The sequence below is a fragment of the Anopheles gambiae genome, chromosome 3 (genome assembly GCF_943734735.2).
Source record: "Anopheles gambiae chromosome 3, idAnoGambNW_F1_1, whole genome shotgun sequence".
In the NCBI taxonomy this organism is placed as follows: domain Eukaryota; kingdom Metazoa; phylum Arthropoda; class Insecta; order Diptera; family Culicidae; genus Anopheles; species Anopheles gambiae.
Genome location: NC_064602.1, coordinates 42,978,236 through 42,997,631, shown reverse-complemented (window position 1 = coordinate 42,997,631; position 19,396 = coordinate 42,978,236). Strand labels below are relative to the sequence as shown.

The following is a 19,396-nucleotide window of genomic DNA, read 5'->3' as shown; positions in this document are numbered from 1 at the left end:
TTGAAACCGAACCACCAAATAAACACATATACACACACGCACACATTGGAGCACAACGAGCTCTCTAAGTCGCTTTGCCGTACCCACCGAGGAGTCTACCGCCCGGTCGGGCGTGGATTCTTCTGTGTTTAATGATGCTCGTTCCCCGTTGTGTTTCGCTCCCTCTCTACGGTAAACGTACAAGAACAATATGGTGGCTGTGTACGGAGAAACAAAATACTGTAAAAACAAATGAAAACTCCCAAAAACCCGAACTCATGTGATCTTTTATACACTGCGCGCTCTAGTGGTAATCCTTTTTGCTCCAAAAACTCACCCTAGAGAGGGGTTTTTTTTTTCATACATTTCGTGCGTTCGTATGAACAGGAAATCGATTCCTTGCTGCATCCTTCCCAGCTCTCGTTCGTTCCGCTATTCATTAGCCTTCTCCACTGACGCTCACGCTAACCGCACAACCGTTCGTTTTTGTCTTTCATTTCCACGAATTTTCCTTTCAATCACGCCCAACGAATCGTATCGGCATCATCGTCGTCATCGTTGGTGGGCTGGTGTTGAACGGCAGGTTTCCGACATGGGCATCCAGCAGTGCCGGTCGGCAAAGGTCCAGATCCTGGAAGTGCCGCAACTGCGCGTTGATCCACCGAGCGTAACGCTTTTCCGGGGCGATTCACTGCTGATCCGCTGCCTGTCGCAAGACACCGACCGCCGGTTCGGTACGGTCGGTTACAGCTGGACGAAGAACGGGGCACTGTTTCAATCCGACCCGAACGGCGAGCTGTGGGAAGATCTCTACCCGGACGGGAGTATACTGAAGGTGAACAATCTACAGGTAAGCTGAATCGTTTTACGTACCGATGATGGTCCTTCTGGAGCAAAATCACTTCTTTTCTTTCTCTTTTTAGAAATCGGTCGTCTTCACCTGCATCGTGTCCAACTCGGTCGCTCCCGTATCTAGGAGTGTGCATGTAACGGTGGTCGAACCGGGCACTGTTACGCTCTGTCCGCAGAGCGATGATTACGGGGTAAGCTGGCCGGCAAGTGCCAGCGGTCCGGCCGTGCTGGCTGATTGTCCGAAACGGGGGACAGGGCTGGCGAGTCGCATCTGCGAGCAGCGGGACTTTGGGCGGCCGGAATGGTTGGTGCCAGATTTCTCCGACTGCGTGCCGGAGGAAGTGATCGAGATTACCAATGAGGTGAGTAGTTGAACGTTGTGCGGTCTTTAATGATTCAAATGAAGGATTGTATTAGAATTAGAATCTATTAATGTACCAACTATGACTTTCAGCATTTATTTAATATTGATTTTCATCTTAATTTTGATAAGTAAGTTAAGTGTGTTTTCTACATGCCTTAAATATTCCTTATTTTACGTAATCCATTTCTGGGAGCCTTTTTATCATCAGCTCCGTTTTCATCGTTTGTTTATTCACAAAACCAATGTCATTTGTTTTTATGACATGGGAAAAAGTTCACCATTTTAAACTCCTCCTAAGCCACATTCCAAAAACAACCGCAACGCAAACTGAACCTAATGCTCGCCTCATCAGAATATCGTTTCGATTCGCTCGAAAGTCGAACATTTGGATACGAAATTTCCGTTTGCTGTGTCATCATTTCCAACGCCATTCACCAAAAAAACACCCCCAAAAACACATTGGGTGAGGCAAAGGATATAAAACGACCCTAGGCAAAAGACTCAACAAACCCCTCAAATAATCCCCCCCCACCCCTAAATCCCCTCTCCCCTCCCGTCACCGTTAGAACTGCCGCAAAAGCGAATCAATGTCATTATCATATTTTCGGAAAAGAACAAATCGACCTGCTACCGATACCGATCATCATCACCCTTTCTACCCCAGCCGGCAGCCGGCATCACGTGGCTGGCAGTCGGTGCGGCAAAACAATACCCCCACCAGAGCGAGACGACGTATCAGACGACGAAAATTTACTGACAAACCACCGCTCGTCGACCATATTCCGTCAAAAGGGATAAGCGAAATTGGAGACATGGTCTAGCAATGTTCGTAGCGCTCACCTCATCCCTTGTCATGGGAGTTGCTTCCTTTTTTCGTTGTTGTCACGCGTATTTCTTGCGACAAGAGCCGCTCATGTAATAGCAAAGGACGATAAACTGCTATGAGTGTTATGTTGTGCTATGGGCTAAGAAAGCTGTAGAGTTTTTTGCGGGCTTTTCCGAAGTAAATGAAGCAAGAGAAGAGTTTAGCTTACGCAAGCAAGCAAATAAGCTCGATTCGTGTTGCCATTTTATATGGTTCCATGCCAAATTGGGGTTTGGGGCAATCTGTTTTTTTTGAGCAATTTTATGCTCATCAGCTGTACCACATCAAGCCAACAACAAAATCATTGCAGCGTGCGTAATTTTCGCATAATGTGTGTTGCTTGCATTTGTGATCTAGATGCTGCCACCGGCGATTAGGCACGATGGTTTAGATCTAATTAAATTCCAAACATATAAAGTATGTTATCGCAATCGGCATAATGCGCGTAATGGGTCCCACCGTAACATGTGTTGCGGATTGATGATACATATCACCGATTGTTTGGAATTATTTTCTCCATGCTCCGCCACTCGTTATCGAACGGCACAACACCAACAACCGTGAACAGAAAACCACAATCACCAGTGTTCCAGCACCGACAAGAGCATTGTTACAACAGATCTAAATGTACCGCGCTTACGTTATCTCATTAGTTATCGCTTTGCAGAATGACAGCGCCCTTCCCCCGGAGCGAAAGCTAAACATAGGCGCACAACACTAATTCCGATAATTACCTGTCAGAAGCGAGGCATCCGTGTTATCAGCCAAACCGCACTTTGAAATGGCATATTTTCCTTCCCATGTCAACCGCGATCTGCTTCCTCGCTATAAAGTGTGCTACAATATATCGGTAACAGACTGGGGATGTATAATATGTAACTTCCATCATCATGAACAAAACTCTTGCGCATGTAGCTCGGCTACAACTGAAAAAACAAATCGCACGAAACTTGAAACTAGCACAACTAGCCAAGCGTCGTTTCCGATTCAAACATATGTGTGTGCCCCCTATCGGATTGATGCGCATATGTGGTTTTTCTCCCTCATAGAAGAAACTTTTTCCATGGCCACAATTTGCAAGCACGCATAGAAATCATGTAACGTGCAAACCCATTGAAAGCGCGTACCACAAAGGCGTACAAATGTGCTGCGGTTGATGGACCCACTGTGGCGATAAGAAAAAAAAGAACTGGTTTTTTATCCTTCCCTTTGCATTGTAACGCCATGTAACGCAGGAATGCGATGACTGCGAGCGAGCCGCTTTTACGCTGAGTAATTTTAAATATGTACCCGAGCCCGATAGGCTTTATCCCATGTTGTGTTCTTTGCATGACTGTAAAAAAGCAGCCACTGTATTTCTAGCTCTATTCATCGTGCCACTTTTTTTACACATTCCTTGCCACCACTGTTATTTACTCTAAAACTATGTGCTTTTTCACTGTTTCATTCTACTCCCACCCGATGATCGTTTCTCGCGGGATAAATGGATATGAACGTGTTCCACCTACTACTGCATAACCGTACGACAACAACAACACCAAAAAACGCGATTTATATGAAAAATCCAACCACGTGCACCATCATCCTGTTCACAGTTCCGCGGACTAACGTACGGCTACCAGAAAACCAATGGGTCCAATGTGCTGCAGTCGTGCTTGAAATTTGCCACAACCCATGGCGCCACCTTCCTACCCGGTGAGGGTGGAATTTTGTTGGCCTTGCTGCAAGAGGTAAGTGTATCGTTTGAGTTTTTTTTTTGTTTTCGTTTTAAACGCTGAATTTCCCCCCCCTCCTCCCCCCCCCCCCCCCCCTATTGCTTTTGTTTATGAGAAACAAATGCCCCTACTGACAGGAGGACGGAACTATTTGGGCAGTGGCTTAGAAAGAAAAAAGACTCCAAAAGGACGCTCAACGTACAACGTACACACTGAGAAAGAGATAGATAGAGGGAGAGAGGCCTAGAGAAAGCATTAAAATGATACAAAAACTAACCATTCATCACGAGCTTGTCAAGAGCTTTCCATTTTTGTTCTTCTGAGTGTGCTCTAAACGCCTGCAGTTATGCAAAGAACTTTTCCAACCACATGGAAGACAGCTGCTTGTGGGCTTTCGTGTTGTTGCTTTTTTTGTTTTATTTTTTTTTAAAGATTTCCCCACACCAAGGGTACAACGAGAAAGGCTCCACTTAAACAGTCCTACAACATTCAATGGCTAGAGTTTAGTAAATTTACGCATTTATACACAAACACACACCGGCTGTTGTGCGAGGTTTGTGTCCGTCTCCCCGTGGGATTAGTGTTACACACGATATGAGCGAACGTCTTCTTTGTTCTTGTGCAAGCTTATTACTTTAATTTATTTAACTTTAACCAACATTTCCCAGCTGCTCCTCCAGGACGGTTGGTAGCTAATCCAGCAAGCGAGAAGAAATTCATTCCGACAAACTGTTGCCGCTCGCCGTTTCGGGGGCTAGGACAAGCGCGCAACCATCCAAAGTGGACGATTATTCGCCATCATTCCATTCTTTTGTAGCCCAAAAAAAACACCATAACCGAAAAGAAAAGAAATGAAAAACTTACCATAATCACACACACACACACACCGCTACCGCCCACAGCTGAAGGGGTCAGCTGGTTTGCATTTGTTTCGTTAGCCGTGCGGCGACGCCACCGGACATGCTCATTGTCGGACGGAGCAACTCTCCAACTCCCTCAAGTGGATGTTTGTACACGGTTGAATTGAAATTGAAGCAAAACATACAATAGGAACCGAAAGCTCCCGCTTCCCGTTTGGGGACTTTCGTTACCCGGCATTTGGCGTAACCAAATTTTTACTCCAAAACCGGTAGCTACTCTCGAGGTTTTGAGTATTAGCTGCAGCAGCAGCTTTCCGGCTAAGGTTAACGCTGGACCAACCGGAAGCAGTACAGTAACCGGGCGTAAGTAAGTTCGGTTCGGTTGTTGGTGTACACGCAAAAAGCAAAACAAAAAAACAAAACAGTGAAAATGCTCATCCTGCCACGGAATGAAACGTGCTACAAACGCGGTTTAAATATTCATAAGCTTTATGGTGAGTGAATAATTTATAGGAAAATTTAATTGCACGTCGTTGCGCTTCGTGTCCGCGGACAGTGTGCTTGCGGAAACCGGAGGCGCAGTGCTAACGGTTCAGTGGTAGCAAACTTTCGAGGACCTTTTTTCTTTGTCTTCTGGAGGTTGTAGCAGAATTTTTTTCCGTCCCGGCGAGTGCCTCCCGAAGCTTTTGTTCATTGTCTTAACGTTTTCCTGTTTATGCTGGTTATTTGCAAGCTTCAACTTTGTTGCTTCAAGTTATGAACCGATTCCCGAGCGATGGTATTCTGTACGATTTTTAATCACATTATGGTAGATCAATATTGAAATATTTGTACTGTAAAGCAAATGGAAGCAGTGTTTAATTGAACGAATTGCTGTTCATAATCGCATCAACCAACCAACCAACCAAATAGAGTAAAATTACACTCTCAATTGTAAGGTGTAAAAAGCTTACATCATTCCCCTGCATGGTATGGCGAAATATTGATAATAATTAAATGGTAATTGTGTTTGATTATCAATGTACATTAATCCACACAATAGAAACACAATAAATTAGAAACACAGGACCATTCGCGGAAGTATAATCCAATGCATTAGGCAAACGTGCTTCAGCCTTCCGACCAGCCGACACTAACTCCCCGACACGCTTCCAAATCCATCACCAAATGGCACAATCGATCAGGGAAATGCATAATAAATGTTGGTTCCGTTTATCATTTCCCCGCATTACACACGCATCCCACAGGTATTCAGTTACATCGAAGCGACCGGAACCCGGCACGAGCAGGAAATCGCATCGGACATCATTCTACGTATCGTCGATGTCGTTATGCAGAATAAAGCATCACTCAACAGTCAACAGGTAGGTTAGAGAGCGTGCTATACTTGTTTTTACTTGTGTGTAATTTGTGTATTTCTAGCTTTGGTTTGGAAAATGGTGTCATCATTTTCGCCCCCACACGGTGACTGGCGAAACCAGCAAAGATGCCAATTGATTAAATAAACTCCACGCAACTCAGTTACTAAGAACCCATTTTTTAGTACATAGTGCATTGCAATAAGGCTTTCTTCTTGTCGGAAACGTATCTTTCGAATGAAAAATAGTTGAAAATGTGGTTCGTGTCGCATCTCCCAGCTCAGTCTCCCAGCTGTCTCTGTGTTCTGTAAAACGATCGATTAGATTGGCGCTGATGGTTCGACGGTTCGATGGCTTTGACCGACTGGCAAACTCATCGAACCATAACCATCATAACATCAATCAGGGAAATTTGTTGAACCGTGTTTCTCTCTCCCCCGCGGCCCTGTGCAGCACAATTTGCCCGTGTGGGCCCTGCCGGGGGGGCTGGAAAGTCATTTCACCAACCTCGTGCTACCAGATTGTGCCAGCGAACGAGAACCGCCCAATCTCGACAGGCACCAATTTGCAACACAATCGAAGTCAATTGGAAAATTTTCCTAATTTCACCAACCGCGGTGCTTTTGCGTGCTTTTCACCTTTTTGGCGTATTTTTTCTCTCTCTTCTTCTTTATGTTATTTCAGCAAATCAAGCAACTGCAGGATCTGGTACAGGCAGCCGCCCTCAACCATGAAACGACGATGGCGGCCCCAATCTCGTCCTCATCGTCGGCGGCACTTGGGCCGGTGTCTGGGCCGGGCGGAAAGCATGCCGCCTCTACGACCGCCACCCATCAGCTGAACTCGTTCTATCTGTACACGGAAACGGTCAAGGGGCTGCCATTTAATCTTCAAATTTACGGGTAAGTAAGTGCCGGGAGGTGAATGCGTGGTTCTAGGGCACAGTTAATTATTACATTCAGAACGGTTAAAGGCAGTATGGAAACAGAAGGAGAGAAATAAAGAACGAATGGGGTTTGATGTTTACATCTCAATGTTTTCATCAATTTATCTTATCCGTCAATCACCAAGAGAGCAAGATAAATCGTTTCAATTTCAAACTTCATATTAATATTTTTAAAAGTATTTCCAATTCCAATATGATTTGATCTGTGCTGTTTGAGATTATTCACAATTTATTGTATTTTCAATAACCCATTGGTGCCTCTTTACTACAGAACTACAACACAGACACGAGAAACGATGGTATCACTTGAAAGTTATCTATACAACCCAAAAACAAACCCGAAATACTGAGTTTAAAATGAAAATAAATTTCCTAATGTGTAATATCGCACTCACCCACTGTGAGATTATGCATCCGATTATTCTCCAAAAATGTGAAACCAAATTTCGATATTTTTATTTTTGTTTCTTCCGTTTTGGCTTCCCAGCGATCAACTCTACTCCGACCAGCTGTACATGGAAATGGATCGGTCCGCTTCACTGCAGGACATCGTAGCGAACGGCACCGTGCTGGTGACGGTGATATCGTACAAAAATCTTACCAGCTTCCTGCCGCGCTTCTATTTCGCCAAAAACAGGTATGGGGGCAAACTAGCACAAATACCTTACTGCAAGGGGGACAGCAAAGCCAGTTTGTATAATTTAATCATTCCAAAAACGGTGACGGTTTTCGATAGGGATTTTGTTTCGGATTTGGGTACTGACTGCTATCTTCTGTTTGGTAAAATTTGTGATTTTTAAGATAGGAAAGTAGTTTTTGAAAGTGCCTTTAGGCCCAATAATAGCTTAGCTTTTTATAACTTTCGGTATAAATTGCGCCTAAATGTAGACTTTGATCATTTCCCTGTATGTAACATCATACACTTGCTATCGCTCAACATACCTGTCCGGCATAGATTGCATGCTTTTATACGGTTTCATACCATACTTCCAACACAAAAACTAGCCTTTGTTATATGAAACCAAAAACAAAATCGATTTAAAAAAACACGAATCCTGGCATGATTTGTGGCAAATGGTTCGTTGAGCGTCAGACGATAGGATGCAAAACACGCGCACCACACTGCCCAGCTGGACATTGTCATAAACCGTATCGACGTGGGGTTTTATCCGTTGCCCAGGCAATATCCTTTTCCCACATTCCGGAAACTCCCACTAAATAGGACAGCTAGTCAACGTGCCCAACTCATAGTCATGTTTTCCGTAACCCTGTGCGCAACTAAACTAGACATTATTCTGAGAAACTTTAAAAATATCCTTCAACGCTAACCCATCGTGCTTTTTCTGCTTCGTTTTTTAACACGCACACTCTTTTTTTTTACTTCCCAAACAGTTTCGGCACCGACATCGACTACATCCCGGCATCGAAAATCATCTCAAGCTGGTTGTACTACGCCAACCGCACTGGCAGCGAGGCGAACCAGCCACTGCACGTGCCGCTCGAGGCTGCCCACGTGGAAATCATTTTTCAGCATGAAAACTCACCCACCACCGAATGGATACCCTTGTGTGGGTAAGTGCCAAAAAATCTCGCCCTGAGCTGGGTGAAAAGCATGGACTTGTGCAATATGCCAAGCCCCAACCGTGACGTTAGGCGAAGCGTAGCGAATGAATGAGTGTTTTAAATCATAACCGTCATGGATGTGCATCAATTGCAACGTGAACGGTTACAACAAATTGTTGCAAGTGAAAGGAAAAAACCCTCACGTGCGGTTCTACGTCCCAGTGGAACCATTCACGCTACGTAAATTGTTTTATTTTTGACATGTACTTCATCACTGACACATTATTTTAAAGTTTTTTTTTTTTTTTTTTGTATGATCATCACAGAAGTTCAACAGCCAAACAAAATCGGTTGTTTACTTACGTAAAAAATCGTACCTTTAACTGCGCCTTTTAACACGATTTACCTGGTTGGCAATTTTCTTAACCTAAGCGCGTGATTTACGACCAACAAAGCCAATATAGAACAATATTTTTTCACCGTCTAGCGAAACCCTTAACGACGGCCAAAAGGGTGTAAAACCATCGTCAATAACAGCCCAGGGTAGCGTAGCAAAACTCAAGCTGCTATCGACGATGTGTTGCGGTTATACCAAGAACGCAAACCAGTACAAAATACCGGGCGTTTCTGTTTGCGCACCACGCAAACAATGCAACCACACGCTACCGGGCCTTTAAAGGAGCAGACCACCCAAGGCCCAAGGAGAAAAGGCGTTCCACATACAAGATGATTGAAGAAAAACACATCCAAGTAAGGTTGTTTGAAAATTGCGGGAAGCGTTTGTTTGACGTCGGTTAGGCGTGTATTGTTAAGCTGTTTGGCGTTCGATCGTTGTAAACAGTTTTTTTTTGCGCATACACACAGGCTAACGCTACAAAAAAAAACCTTAATATATAACAAAAAGGCTTGCTAAAATCCCTACATTGATATAAATCAAATAGGATAGAGGATTTTTATATTGTCCAATGTGTTATTACTGAGCGCCGGTCTGGTGGTACAGTCGTCAACTCGTACGACGTAACAACATGCCCGTCATAGGTTCAAGTCCCGAATAGACCGTGCCCCCATACGTAGGTAGGACTGACTATCCTGCTATGGTAACAATAAATCACTGAAAGCCAAGCACCAATTCACTAGTTGGGTACAGGCAGCAGCAGCAGCAGGCTTTGACCGACAGCGGTTGTTGTGCCAAAGAAAGAAGAAGTAAGTTGTTACTGAGCTTATTCATAGAAAAAAGCTTTAGCATCAAGGAATTGATTCACGCTTTCTTAAATAGTTGAATGATTCACACAGTACTGTAATATGTAAGTTTGTTCGTTGTTTTGCAACCATATTTATCTAAGCGTTGAACAATTCCTTTCCATAGATGCTAATTTCATTGTTTGCGTGTCTAATTCCTCGAAGTGTCTTAGTTCTCTCTTCCAACTATTGTCTTCCCTCAGTAAAACAGCAAAATTTCAACAATGATAATCCTCCACGCGCTCCAGCTCGAGAAAACGCTCCCGGGGCAGGAGATGATTAAAATTTCATTATGAAATAATTCCCATCGATGTAAGCTCTGTTTGCCTTTGCCAGAATGCACCGTAAGTCCCCATCTAGGGAAGGAGAGCGTTTATGTAGAAATGACAATCGAGCTCGAGTTGCGTTCTCCAACTCTTGCCTCTATTCAGAATCGTATCAAGAAAGCGAGAACGCATAAAGCCTATTTCATTGTGAGCCTTCTTAACCATTGTCTAGATGCTTGCCGCTCAGTAACGCGACCATGCCCAAGAACTTGGCTTCACTGATATAGTACAATCAATTTAGATGATCAACGATTCGATGACGACTGTCAGCGACTCGTATGGGGTTTGTGTGGTTGTAGCGAAAAGGGTGGGGGGGCAATAGCTTTACGAACCTTGAGACCGTTTCTCTGAAGACAGACAGACAGACAGCCAGACAGACAGAATCAACCATTAACGATTTGCGTCTTGAACTCTCAACACACGCTCATATTTTCAGCTACGACTCGAAGGCGACGTTCGAACCGACGTGGCGTACGGATCTGTGCATCACCGAGAACCTGCTGGAGAACATCACCCGCTGCATCTGCCCATTGTCGGGCACGTTTGTGGTGCTGCTAGCTAAGAAGAACTATAACGTGAGTATTATCATTCCAAAGCAAAGCATTTCTAAGCTGTGTCTTAAACCCCGTGTCTTTCCCTCGTAGTCTTAGCTCCCTATTGCTCTTTTCGTCCCGTACGCAAAGGTCAATGAGTTATAGCAAACACACAGCACCCCGTTTGAACGGAGCAGCACTATTGTAGTAGAACAGTCCGACGAAAGGAAGAGGTTATTGACCATCAGAACTTTTTGGCCAAAGCGTACAATAGAGTACAATTAGGGCTAGCAACGCTTTACACGATGACAGCAATACGTTCATGTCAAGTGCATTTAAGTGGTGGTTAGACGGCTATTCGGTCCAAAAGCTGGGGAATGGTACATAAGGGAATGTGGTATGGCCGTCCCCGATGGACACTCGTATTATTTGTGGAATCGCATGATAGTAGTGAAGGAATTCCCATATGAGCGGTAAAAGAAAAGGGAAGAACAAAAACACTAACATATGATAAATTCCATTCCACTCGAAACTATACTCCAGCGATTGTGAGGTAATGGTGGAACGTTTTCTTGAAAAATTATTCCCGGACCTGTCTGCGTGAATGTAATGTGGTGAGCATGCGAGACTTTGAAGTGTGTTGTGGAATTGAGGAGCCTATTTCTTGCTAGAGTTTAGTGAGTTGGTGGTATTTTACTGTAAGATTTCGTATTGTGATACGAGTTTCTGTTTCATTAATTTAGAAGCTCTTGAACAGCTTATTTCAAACGAGAACAATGGTAGTGAAAGTGATTCATGGTAAAATTCTCATTAATCTACATCTTTTAACCTTCCATTGGGTAGTAGAGATTCAAAATACTTAACTTTTGATTAAACATAAGGTTTTTCACTCGTATGCGTCGCATTCCTCACAGTTTAAATAGAATACTTACACCTATGCGCTCCAAGCTGCCATGACGATCCTGACACAAGATTTCTATTCCTAATACCACCGCAGGGCGACATTTGTTGCCTAGCAAACGTAACCCGTGCAGGAAATAACTTTACAATCCTACGCCTTACCGCGCCGTACTATTCCTCCGCCTACCGTCACCAACACAACCATCCCATTGCCATCCTTCACTAGCTGGTCGACTGATTGTGTGTGTGTGAACGGAATTACTTCACCCGAAAGCGATAAATTCTCATTTGATTCAGTTTAATGATACTTAAGGCACCATTATAATACATTCCCGGTGCAATTTGCTCCCACATCTGGGTGATTCAAAGTCAATGGTAGTAAGAAAGCAAGTAAGCAAGAAAAAACGACCCATCACACAAAGAAACCATCCAAAATCGTAACGCATTATAGGGCTTCCTTACCATTCCGCACCAAACCCAGGCTGTGAACCGGAAGAGAAGCACGATGCTCGGTAGATACAGTGGACGAAAGCTTCTCGTTTTGAGATAAAAATTGAAAACCGACGCCCCTACCGTCTGATGAGCTTTTGAGAAGCGAACTAGAGGGATAGAGAGATGCGCTGATCTCTTCCACGGCTGCCCAAACCGCGGCTGGCAGCCAGTCGAATGAGATATCTGTTTGCGCTTGTATGTGTGTGTTTCTGTGTGGGGGTTTTACTTTTATTTCTAAACCTAAAATAGACCCTTCACATCGCATCCCGTTTCCGTTCCATCGAGTTAAGGCGATGAGCTAAGGAACCCGCAGCCGCTTCATCCGGTCGAAATACGTCAACCGTATTGTGGCTGGTGGTGCCTCTTGCCCGAGATGTGGGTAAGATTTACGTCGAAAAATGGAAAATAGATTCAAATGGTAGCGGGTTGATTATGCTAGACAAAATATGCTACCACCCTGCGTGTGCAGCTGTTTCACGCAATGCGTGTCGGGGTGACGGGTTGCTTCCCCATCCACAACGGAGAATGGTTACCGCTCGGTTGAATATGCCATTGGACCGTGGGCTTGTGTCACACAAATTGTGCCTGTGTTTCCCTATGTTTGCAGCAGTCAGTCACTGTGTGGCGGAGAGGATTACGCGTCCGCATAAGGAATCGGATCGTATCCGTGAGCTTTGCGCTATCTCTGTTGTCACTCTGTTTGTGTTCCTCCCCACTCGTTAAGACATCCGCCAGAGGAAGTTTGTACCAGCAGCTAGTATAGTGGGTGGTGAAAGAAACGCAAACGGGAGGACCTACATAAATAAATCATCATTTTCTATTACACATTTACGCTTCGTTTGGGACAGCGTCGTTCTGGTAGGATTGAAAACGGTTGCAGAATATATGTACACACCTTCCAAGAGTGTCTTCATGTGTATGTGGCTGCTCGTGTTTTGTTACAATTATACACCGCACAGTCCATTTGCATACGATAAGACAGGTAAATTAAGTTTCTTTGGATAATTTAGAATCCTCACGGTGTCTTGCAGCAAGAACCGTAGACAAATTGTGTGCATAATGGCGTGCACAATCTATGCCTTTAAACAATCCTCTCTGCTAAACTGCTTCTGCCACAGTGCTTTCAATCAAAATGTGTGTTGCTTTCCGAGATTGAGTACATGCATTTATTAGGGCATTCGTTTTAAAAGAATGTTATGTTAAGTTATGATTATTTATTTTTACATAATTTACTTCAATTATGCACAAATTCTACTTTAGGAAACGAAGAGGATATCTCGTAAAAAATGTCATAAGATATTGTCTGCCCTACTTTAGACTTACATCAGTGTCAAGCGCCGCGATCCTCACATGCGGACGTCGCCCACTGCCACCCACGCAGTCTACAGGATAATGCAGTAGTCAGTACACAACCGTTTAATATTTCTATACTCAACCAAATCAGTAATACGTTGTTTTTTCTTGGTTTATAACGAGGCGCATCAACCGTAGTGAAATGGTCACTTGTGGGCTTGGCATTCCGTGACAAATTGCAATAAGTCAACAGTATCAGTAACAGTCTCTTTCACCCAGGAAAAACAGACATTTTAAGCGTTTATTTTAGTGTTTTTCTAAAAGCAATAAAAATCCGTCACTTTTGTTGGACTTGGGATTGGGAGCTTGGACTAGGAAAGACTTTTGTTGACAAAAAAATGGGGATACTCGTTCCGATCAGTGGTAGACGATGACAACACTAAACATTTACGATGGCGTCCTCTGTTGGCTTTTACAGCAATTAGTACTGTGTCTGCGAATAGACTAGTAATAAGTACAGTGGCCGGCAAAATAAAGTGCCCACTACTTACAATTTTACATTTTTTACATTTTTTCCGTGAAAAATGAAGTTATTGTACTGCTTACTGCTGAGGAACGCATATAAAATATAAGTTTGGTGTTATAGTTGTTCAGAAAAATATTTTCTGTATAATGAATAAAGTGGGCCCTTTATTTTGGCACTGAGATTTTGATAAATTTTAGAAAAAATGTTTTTTCTTGTCATTCAACTTCTCATTTTTGTCATGCTATGGTACTACATATTCTTAAGCATATCACCAACAATGTTTCAAAAAATAAAGCAGTACAATAACTTCATTTTTCACGGAAAAATGTAAAAAATGTAAAATTGTAAGTAGTGGGCAATTTATTTTGCCGGTCACTGTATATTATTCCTAATATACACCCGTTTTCTATATCCATATTTGTCAGGCTGAAATACTGAGGCTAGTTTTGCGTGTGGTTTTATATGGAGTATTGGCATGATTTCAGCCGGCAAGTGTCAAAATCGATACAAAACAGCTGGCTAGTATTGTAAAAGACACCATAATCAGTTCAGCCTTGGGCAACTTGCGATGCAAGGCGTTCGGTATCATACATGAAAACTGTGAAAAAATGGTTTCAAAATCGAACTGTGCATCAAAAAAGGGATCATTTGTTAATTTTCCACTCTGTCACAGAAGTGCCTCGAACTGTTAATTCAAACAGCTCAAGCGAATTTTTATATATTTTATTTTAATGTTGTTTTCACCAATTTAATGAACCAACTGCCATCCACTGTTATGCAATTTATCTGTCAATTAGTATGACTTTGGCATGCAATTTTAAATGCTATTATCCCTAAGGACAGCTTAGGGACAATTTAATTAAAACAATTAAAACAATTTTTGTCTTTAATCATAAATGTAGCAATTTCAAAAATCTTACGGGAAGTCTTTGAACCTATTACACATTTTTTTATAATTGTTTTTTGTTTCTGCTATACCTACTAAACTTTCCTTCAGCATCTTTTATCAAGCTAGCCACCGCCAAGCAATTCCAAAACTCATCCCGAGCTCGAACTTCTGTTTTTATGGCGAAAAAAAATGCAAATCTTATTCAGCCGGCCTGCCTCACCGCAGTGCCGTGCCCGATGATCATCTAGCGGTGTGTGCACCAGTTCCTGGCTGGCTGGCAGCACACCGATCTGATCATCTGCCCAAATGTATGGTAATATAGCAAAACCCACACGGTAGAGAGCAATTATCATAAATTATTAACGTGCGTTTCACATTTTGCGTGATGGCAGTGAAGAGTAAAAAATCCTTCTCTACCAGAAGGAAGCACCGCCAGGATATATGATAGTATCACCGGAAGCAGCCAAGCCGTTGATGACCATCAGCATAAAACTGAGACGATGAGGGTGATGATTGCTTGCTCTGCCAAATGCTCTCGTCTTTCGATAGTGGCTTGTGTTGGTTTGAGGGGTAGTAAAACCAACCCCTTTTCCCCGGATATGAAAGAACATAAAAGAAAAGTGTGGTGTATACGTCTGTCAGCATGGTTTTTGTTTTTTCCCCCGCAATAGCATTGTACAATATGTCTCCAACGCCCGATATCTCTCTGTTTAAGATTTACGCGTAAAGATGGCAAAAAATGACAAAGATTATCCTTAGCCCGACGTCAAAATGAGATGCTTAAACAAGAAACAGTGCCATTCCGTCGCATCGGTTTGCATCATCGGTTCTTCTTTGGCAACATTTAAAATCATAAATTTATTCCACCGACCTCTGTCGTTTCCCTGGCCTGGCGCCTTAGCCCCACACCAGCCATGCCCGTGCCCGAGTTTCGTGAATGGCCATTCTTCTCACGTTCCCACACACGTGTTCACGGCACAAAGCTTATTCAAGTGGCGGTATTTGTGTTTCAGTTTGGGCAGCTACTCCCAAAAACCGAATGGTGGTGACCGTGGGGACTGGATCTTGGTAGGGTCCGTTCTTTGTCACATTGCTGCTGCTGCTGCTGCTGCCTTCATCACGTCACGCTGGCGACGATGTTACAAAGTTTTTAATGTTCTCTCTTGCCGCACCCTTTTACCTCCCCGCAAGCAAGGGACACGGAGCAGCCGTTTGGTTGTGCGACAAACGACACAAACAGTGGCGGCAGCGGCGGTAGAGACACACTTGTCGATAGCACCAACCGATAGAGAATGTGACCGGATTTACTTCGTCCGGTTTGTTTCTCAGTGTGTCTTGGTGATTTTTTTTTTTGCTCTCTCCCACTCATCCCTCAATTGCTCTCTTTCCTTTTACGTTCAACAAATTCCATTTTACGACGATTGGCAGCATCCTTGACGGTTGCTTCCGGCCATCACCACCATCATCACCATTTCCCCTTCCATTCGCCGAGCTTTGAGGAATTTATGTTGCAAAAGCTATAAAATTTTCGATACGACAACGGCGACGACGATGACGACGACTTCGTTTCGTTATTGAAAGTCGCCGATTTGTTCAACGAGTGTTGGTGATTTTTAACGTCTTTGCTCCAACCTGCACCTTTCTCTCTCTCTCTCTCTCTCTCTCTCTCTCGCTCTCTCCAATCTCCACACTCTAATCCAATTCATTCAATCCATCCGAACCACTCCCCCCGGGTGAGGTGAGGAGAGGACGGAACAGTTCACAACAATTGTGCCCGCTGGCCGCTGGAATATTGGTGTTTATTTCCATTTTTATGTTGGTTTTTTACGTGAAATAAAATGATAAGGTTATGGGTTTTGCGCATGGTGCTGCTACTCGCATTGGCGTGCTCTGCAGCATTGCGCTGCTCCTTTCCTGGCATCCGTTCCAGTTTTGTCCGTTCAGACGTTCTGCGACAACAAAATATCTCGATTACATTAAATGGCTGCCCCGTGGGAAAGTTTTGATTCAAAGTGTGTAAACAGTCGATTCTCTTTGGCGATCGTTCCAGGGGTGATCTTCACCGAGCACCTCTTTCTTGAACACTGTAAAGTAAGCAACTTTTCTTTAATTGATCGTTTAAAGAGTCTTAATTACCGCCAATAAAGCTGCCTCCTGTGTATATTTAAAACACCGTTGCTCCCCTATTTGCCTCCTAAAACTCGTCACGATTACTCATTAAAGGCATCTTGCGCCACTCCAAACATCCAAACCATAAGTTTAATGAATTCCCTATTAATCACCGAAAACTTTCGTAAATGAATTCCTTCTCTACCTGTGCTGGTGTGTGTGCGTGCATACGGCAAAAACCTCTCTTTTCTCTCTATCCCTCTCTATCTCCCTTAAAAATATTGCAACCCTTTTGAGCACATTCTTCTACCTTTCCTCCGCTACCTCCGGTTACGGTAAGAGCGGAAGTGTTTGGGGCAAATATTGTGTTCAATTCAAATTATCTTCATCTTTCGACAACCTTTCCGGGGTACGCCAGGATGCTGGGGGGTGGGTTGCTTCCTCCATCCGTGTGCTGTACGAAATTAATAACACTCAATCAAGCTCCAATATTATAGCCCTCACTACTACCGTGCCCGTCTGGTTAAATGGGAAGGGTGATAGAGGGTGGTCCACGTGGTGAACCTTTCATCGGAACGTTTAGTGAATTTTTAATTGCTTCCAAATTACTCTCCAAGCCAATTTAAAATAGTAGCTTCGGGTTTTGGCTTGCTTGCAGAAAGGGCGCCGAATTTTCAGCCGGGAATTTGTAACCCCTTCAACATTACCGGAATGATGCTTGAGTCTATCAAAGTTAATTGATGACGAGCTGCTTTTGTGCAATATTGTGCGTTGTGCAGGGGGAGTAGGGAGTATCATAAAAGCTGATGATTTAAGTTGAAGAATTAAAACACGCTTTTTGAGGTGTGCTTTTGTGGGAAACATTTTAACACCACGTACCACCACCTCCATGTATTATTGCTACACAAACGTATTTTGTTTGGATGGAAAAAGTACCACCAAACGATGTAACTTTTTGCAGTAGAATGGCAAACTGTTACGAACGACACTCTATCTAACCACGCGCCGGAATGACACCAGCACAATGGTACAGGGTTTTGTACCAACATTCCATTTCCTTATGTGTGCTCCATCCAAATACCACGAAATTCCTTTTCATCGGCTATAAAAATGCCAAGGGTTGTTTTTTTTTCGTGTGTCCTGTATGTCCCTTCATCCTTTCCCATATAACCGTTGTGTGTGCAGATAGTTAGTTCGGCAAGAGTTTTAGCAATTGCTTGCGAACGAGCTGTGCAGGGAAGCACACCATTGTCACACATACTCACCATTTGGATGGTAGCAAACTCTAAACAAACTTTGCAAAAACGAATGGATTTTTTTAACAGTAAACTTTTACCTTCGTATGTTCAATCGTTACACTACCACACACGCACACGCGCCGCAAGGGAACTTATTTCCCTATCAACCGACTCATTTACATCTCTATTCATGTTTCTCTTTTTTCTCACTCTCTCTTTCTCTCTCTTCTCCTCTCTTAGCCCACTGTACCGAAGACAACCACCAGGCCGATACTGGTGGTGATCAGCTGCGGTTGCTGCTTCCTGCAGTCGTGCATCGCCTTCGCCATCATGCTACCGATCCTGTATCAGCGTCGGTGCTGTGTGACCTTTTTAAAAATGCAATTCTGTTCCGCCACCTCGATGGCCATGGCAATATTCATTCTCGGCCTGCTGCAGCTGTTCCCGCCGGTAAGTATCGATGTGTGATTCTGGTTAGCCATCAACGGGGAGGGGGAGGTTGTTGGTTTTCGCGCCTTTTGCTTTTCGGCACAGGAGTTTGTTACCTTCTCAGGGGATGGAACCACGCAATTAATGTGTAAATTTTGGTACGAACGAAACTTCGCCAGTTCATTGCACATACGGAAAGGATTTTTGTTAGTTTACTCATGAGGAAGCTAGCGCAGTTGCAGTGATGAGACATGATGATTGCACAGAATCGTACCGCAGTGTCCACGAGCAAGGTGCTACAGTTGTAACATGGACGTGAATGGTTTCTCTTTGCAAGGATTGACTTTTTGGAATTTTGATACAAGTAAGTGTTGCGTGCTATGACAATAAAAGAAAGCAAATATTTTAGTTTCTTTTAATCAGGGGCAACATTGAATTTATTGATGATAACAATTAGTTGAATTTCAAAGAAATCGTGCTTTAGTTTAAGAACGCGAACGAACCGTCCAAAACCCTGAACGAGGACAGCAGTTTGTTATTTATTGTTTATGTTTCTACAGTTTTCTTTTATATATATTCTACTCATTACATTGGTAGGGCGTTTGAATCCGTAGATGATTTTTTTCCTAATTAACTCAATATGTAATCTATTCTAGCTTACCCTACATTAAATTACTCACGCCAGAACGAGGCGTTATTTATTAGAGAAAAATTCGAGACCGAAAAGCGATTGTACAGTTTTTCCGACTGATTATTAATCTCTTCTTTAAAGAGAAGGACACCAGCAATGGTGTATACATCTGCATTCCTTGTTAAGCGGCTTGTGTCAGTTTTCATACATAAAAATTTGTTAAGCATGATTTATAGCCTACAGTGGTGAGTTTCCACATTCCATCTATTAGGACTATCTATGTATAAAC

General features: G+C 43.3%; 1 protein-coding gene across 2 annotated transcripts in view; it reads left to right on the top strand.

Annotated features, from left to right (window-relative positions):
* The window catches only part of LOC3292069 (uncharacterized), a 202,709-nt gene that overhangs the window by 143,375 nt on the left and 39,938 nt on the right, over positions 1-19,396 (top strand). For both annotated transcript variants that reach the window (XM_061655321.1, XM_061655320.1), the window contains exons 11-19: positions 563-829; positions 903-1,193; positions 3,656-3,790; positions 5,883-5,999; positions 6,678-6,895; positions 7,427-7,576; positions 8,332-8,511; positions 10,504-10,642; positions 18,288-18,497. In XM_061655321.1, the coding sequence (XP_061511305.1) occupies positions 563-829; positions 903-1,193; positions 3,656-3,790; positions 5,883-5,999; positions 6,678-6,895; positions 7,427-7,576; positions 8,332-8,511; positions 10,504-10,642; positions 18,288-18,497 (1,707 nt within the window). The remainder of the gene's footprint in view (positions 1-562; positions 830-902; positions 1,194-3,655; positions 3,791-5,882; positions 6,000-6,677; positions 6,896-7,426; positions 7,577-8,331; positions 8,512-10,503; positions 10,643-18,287; positions 18,498-19,396) is intronic.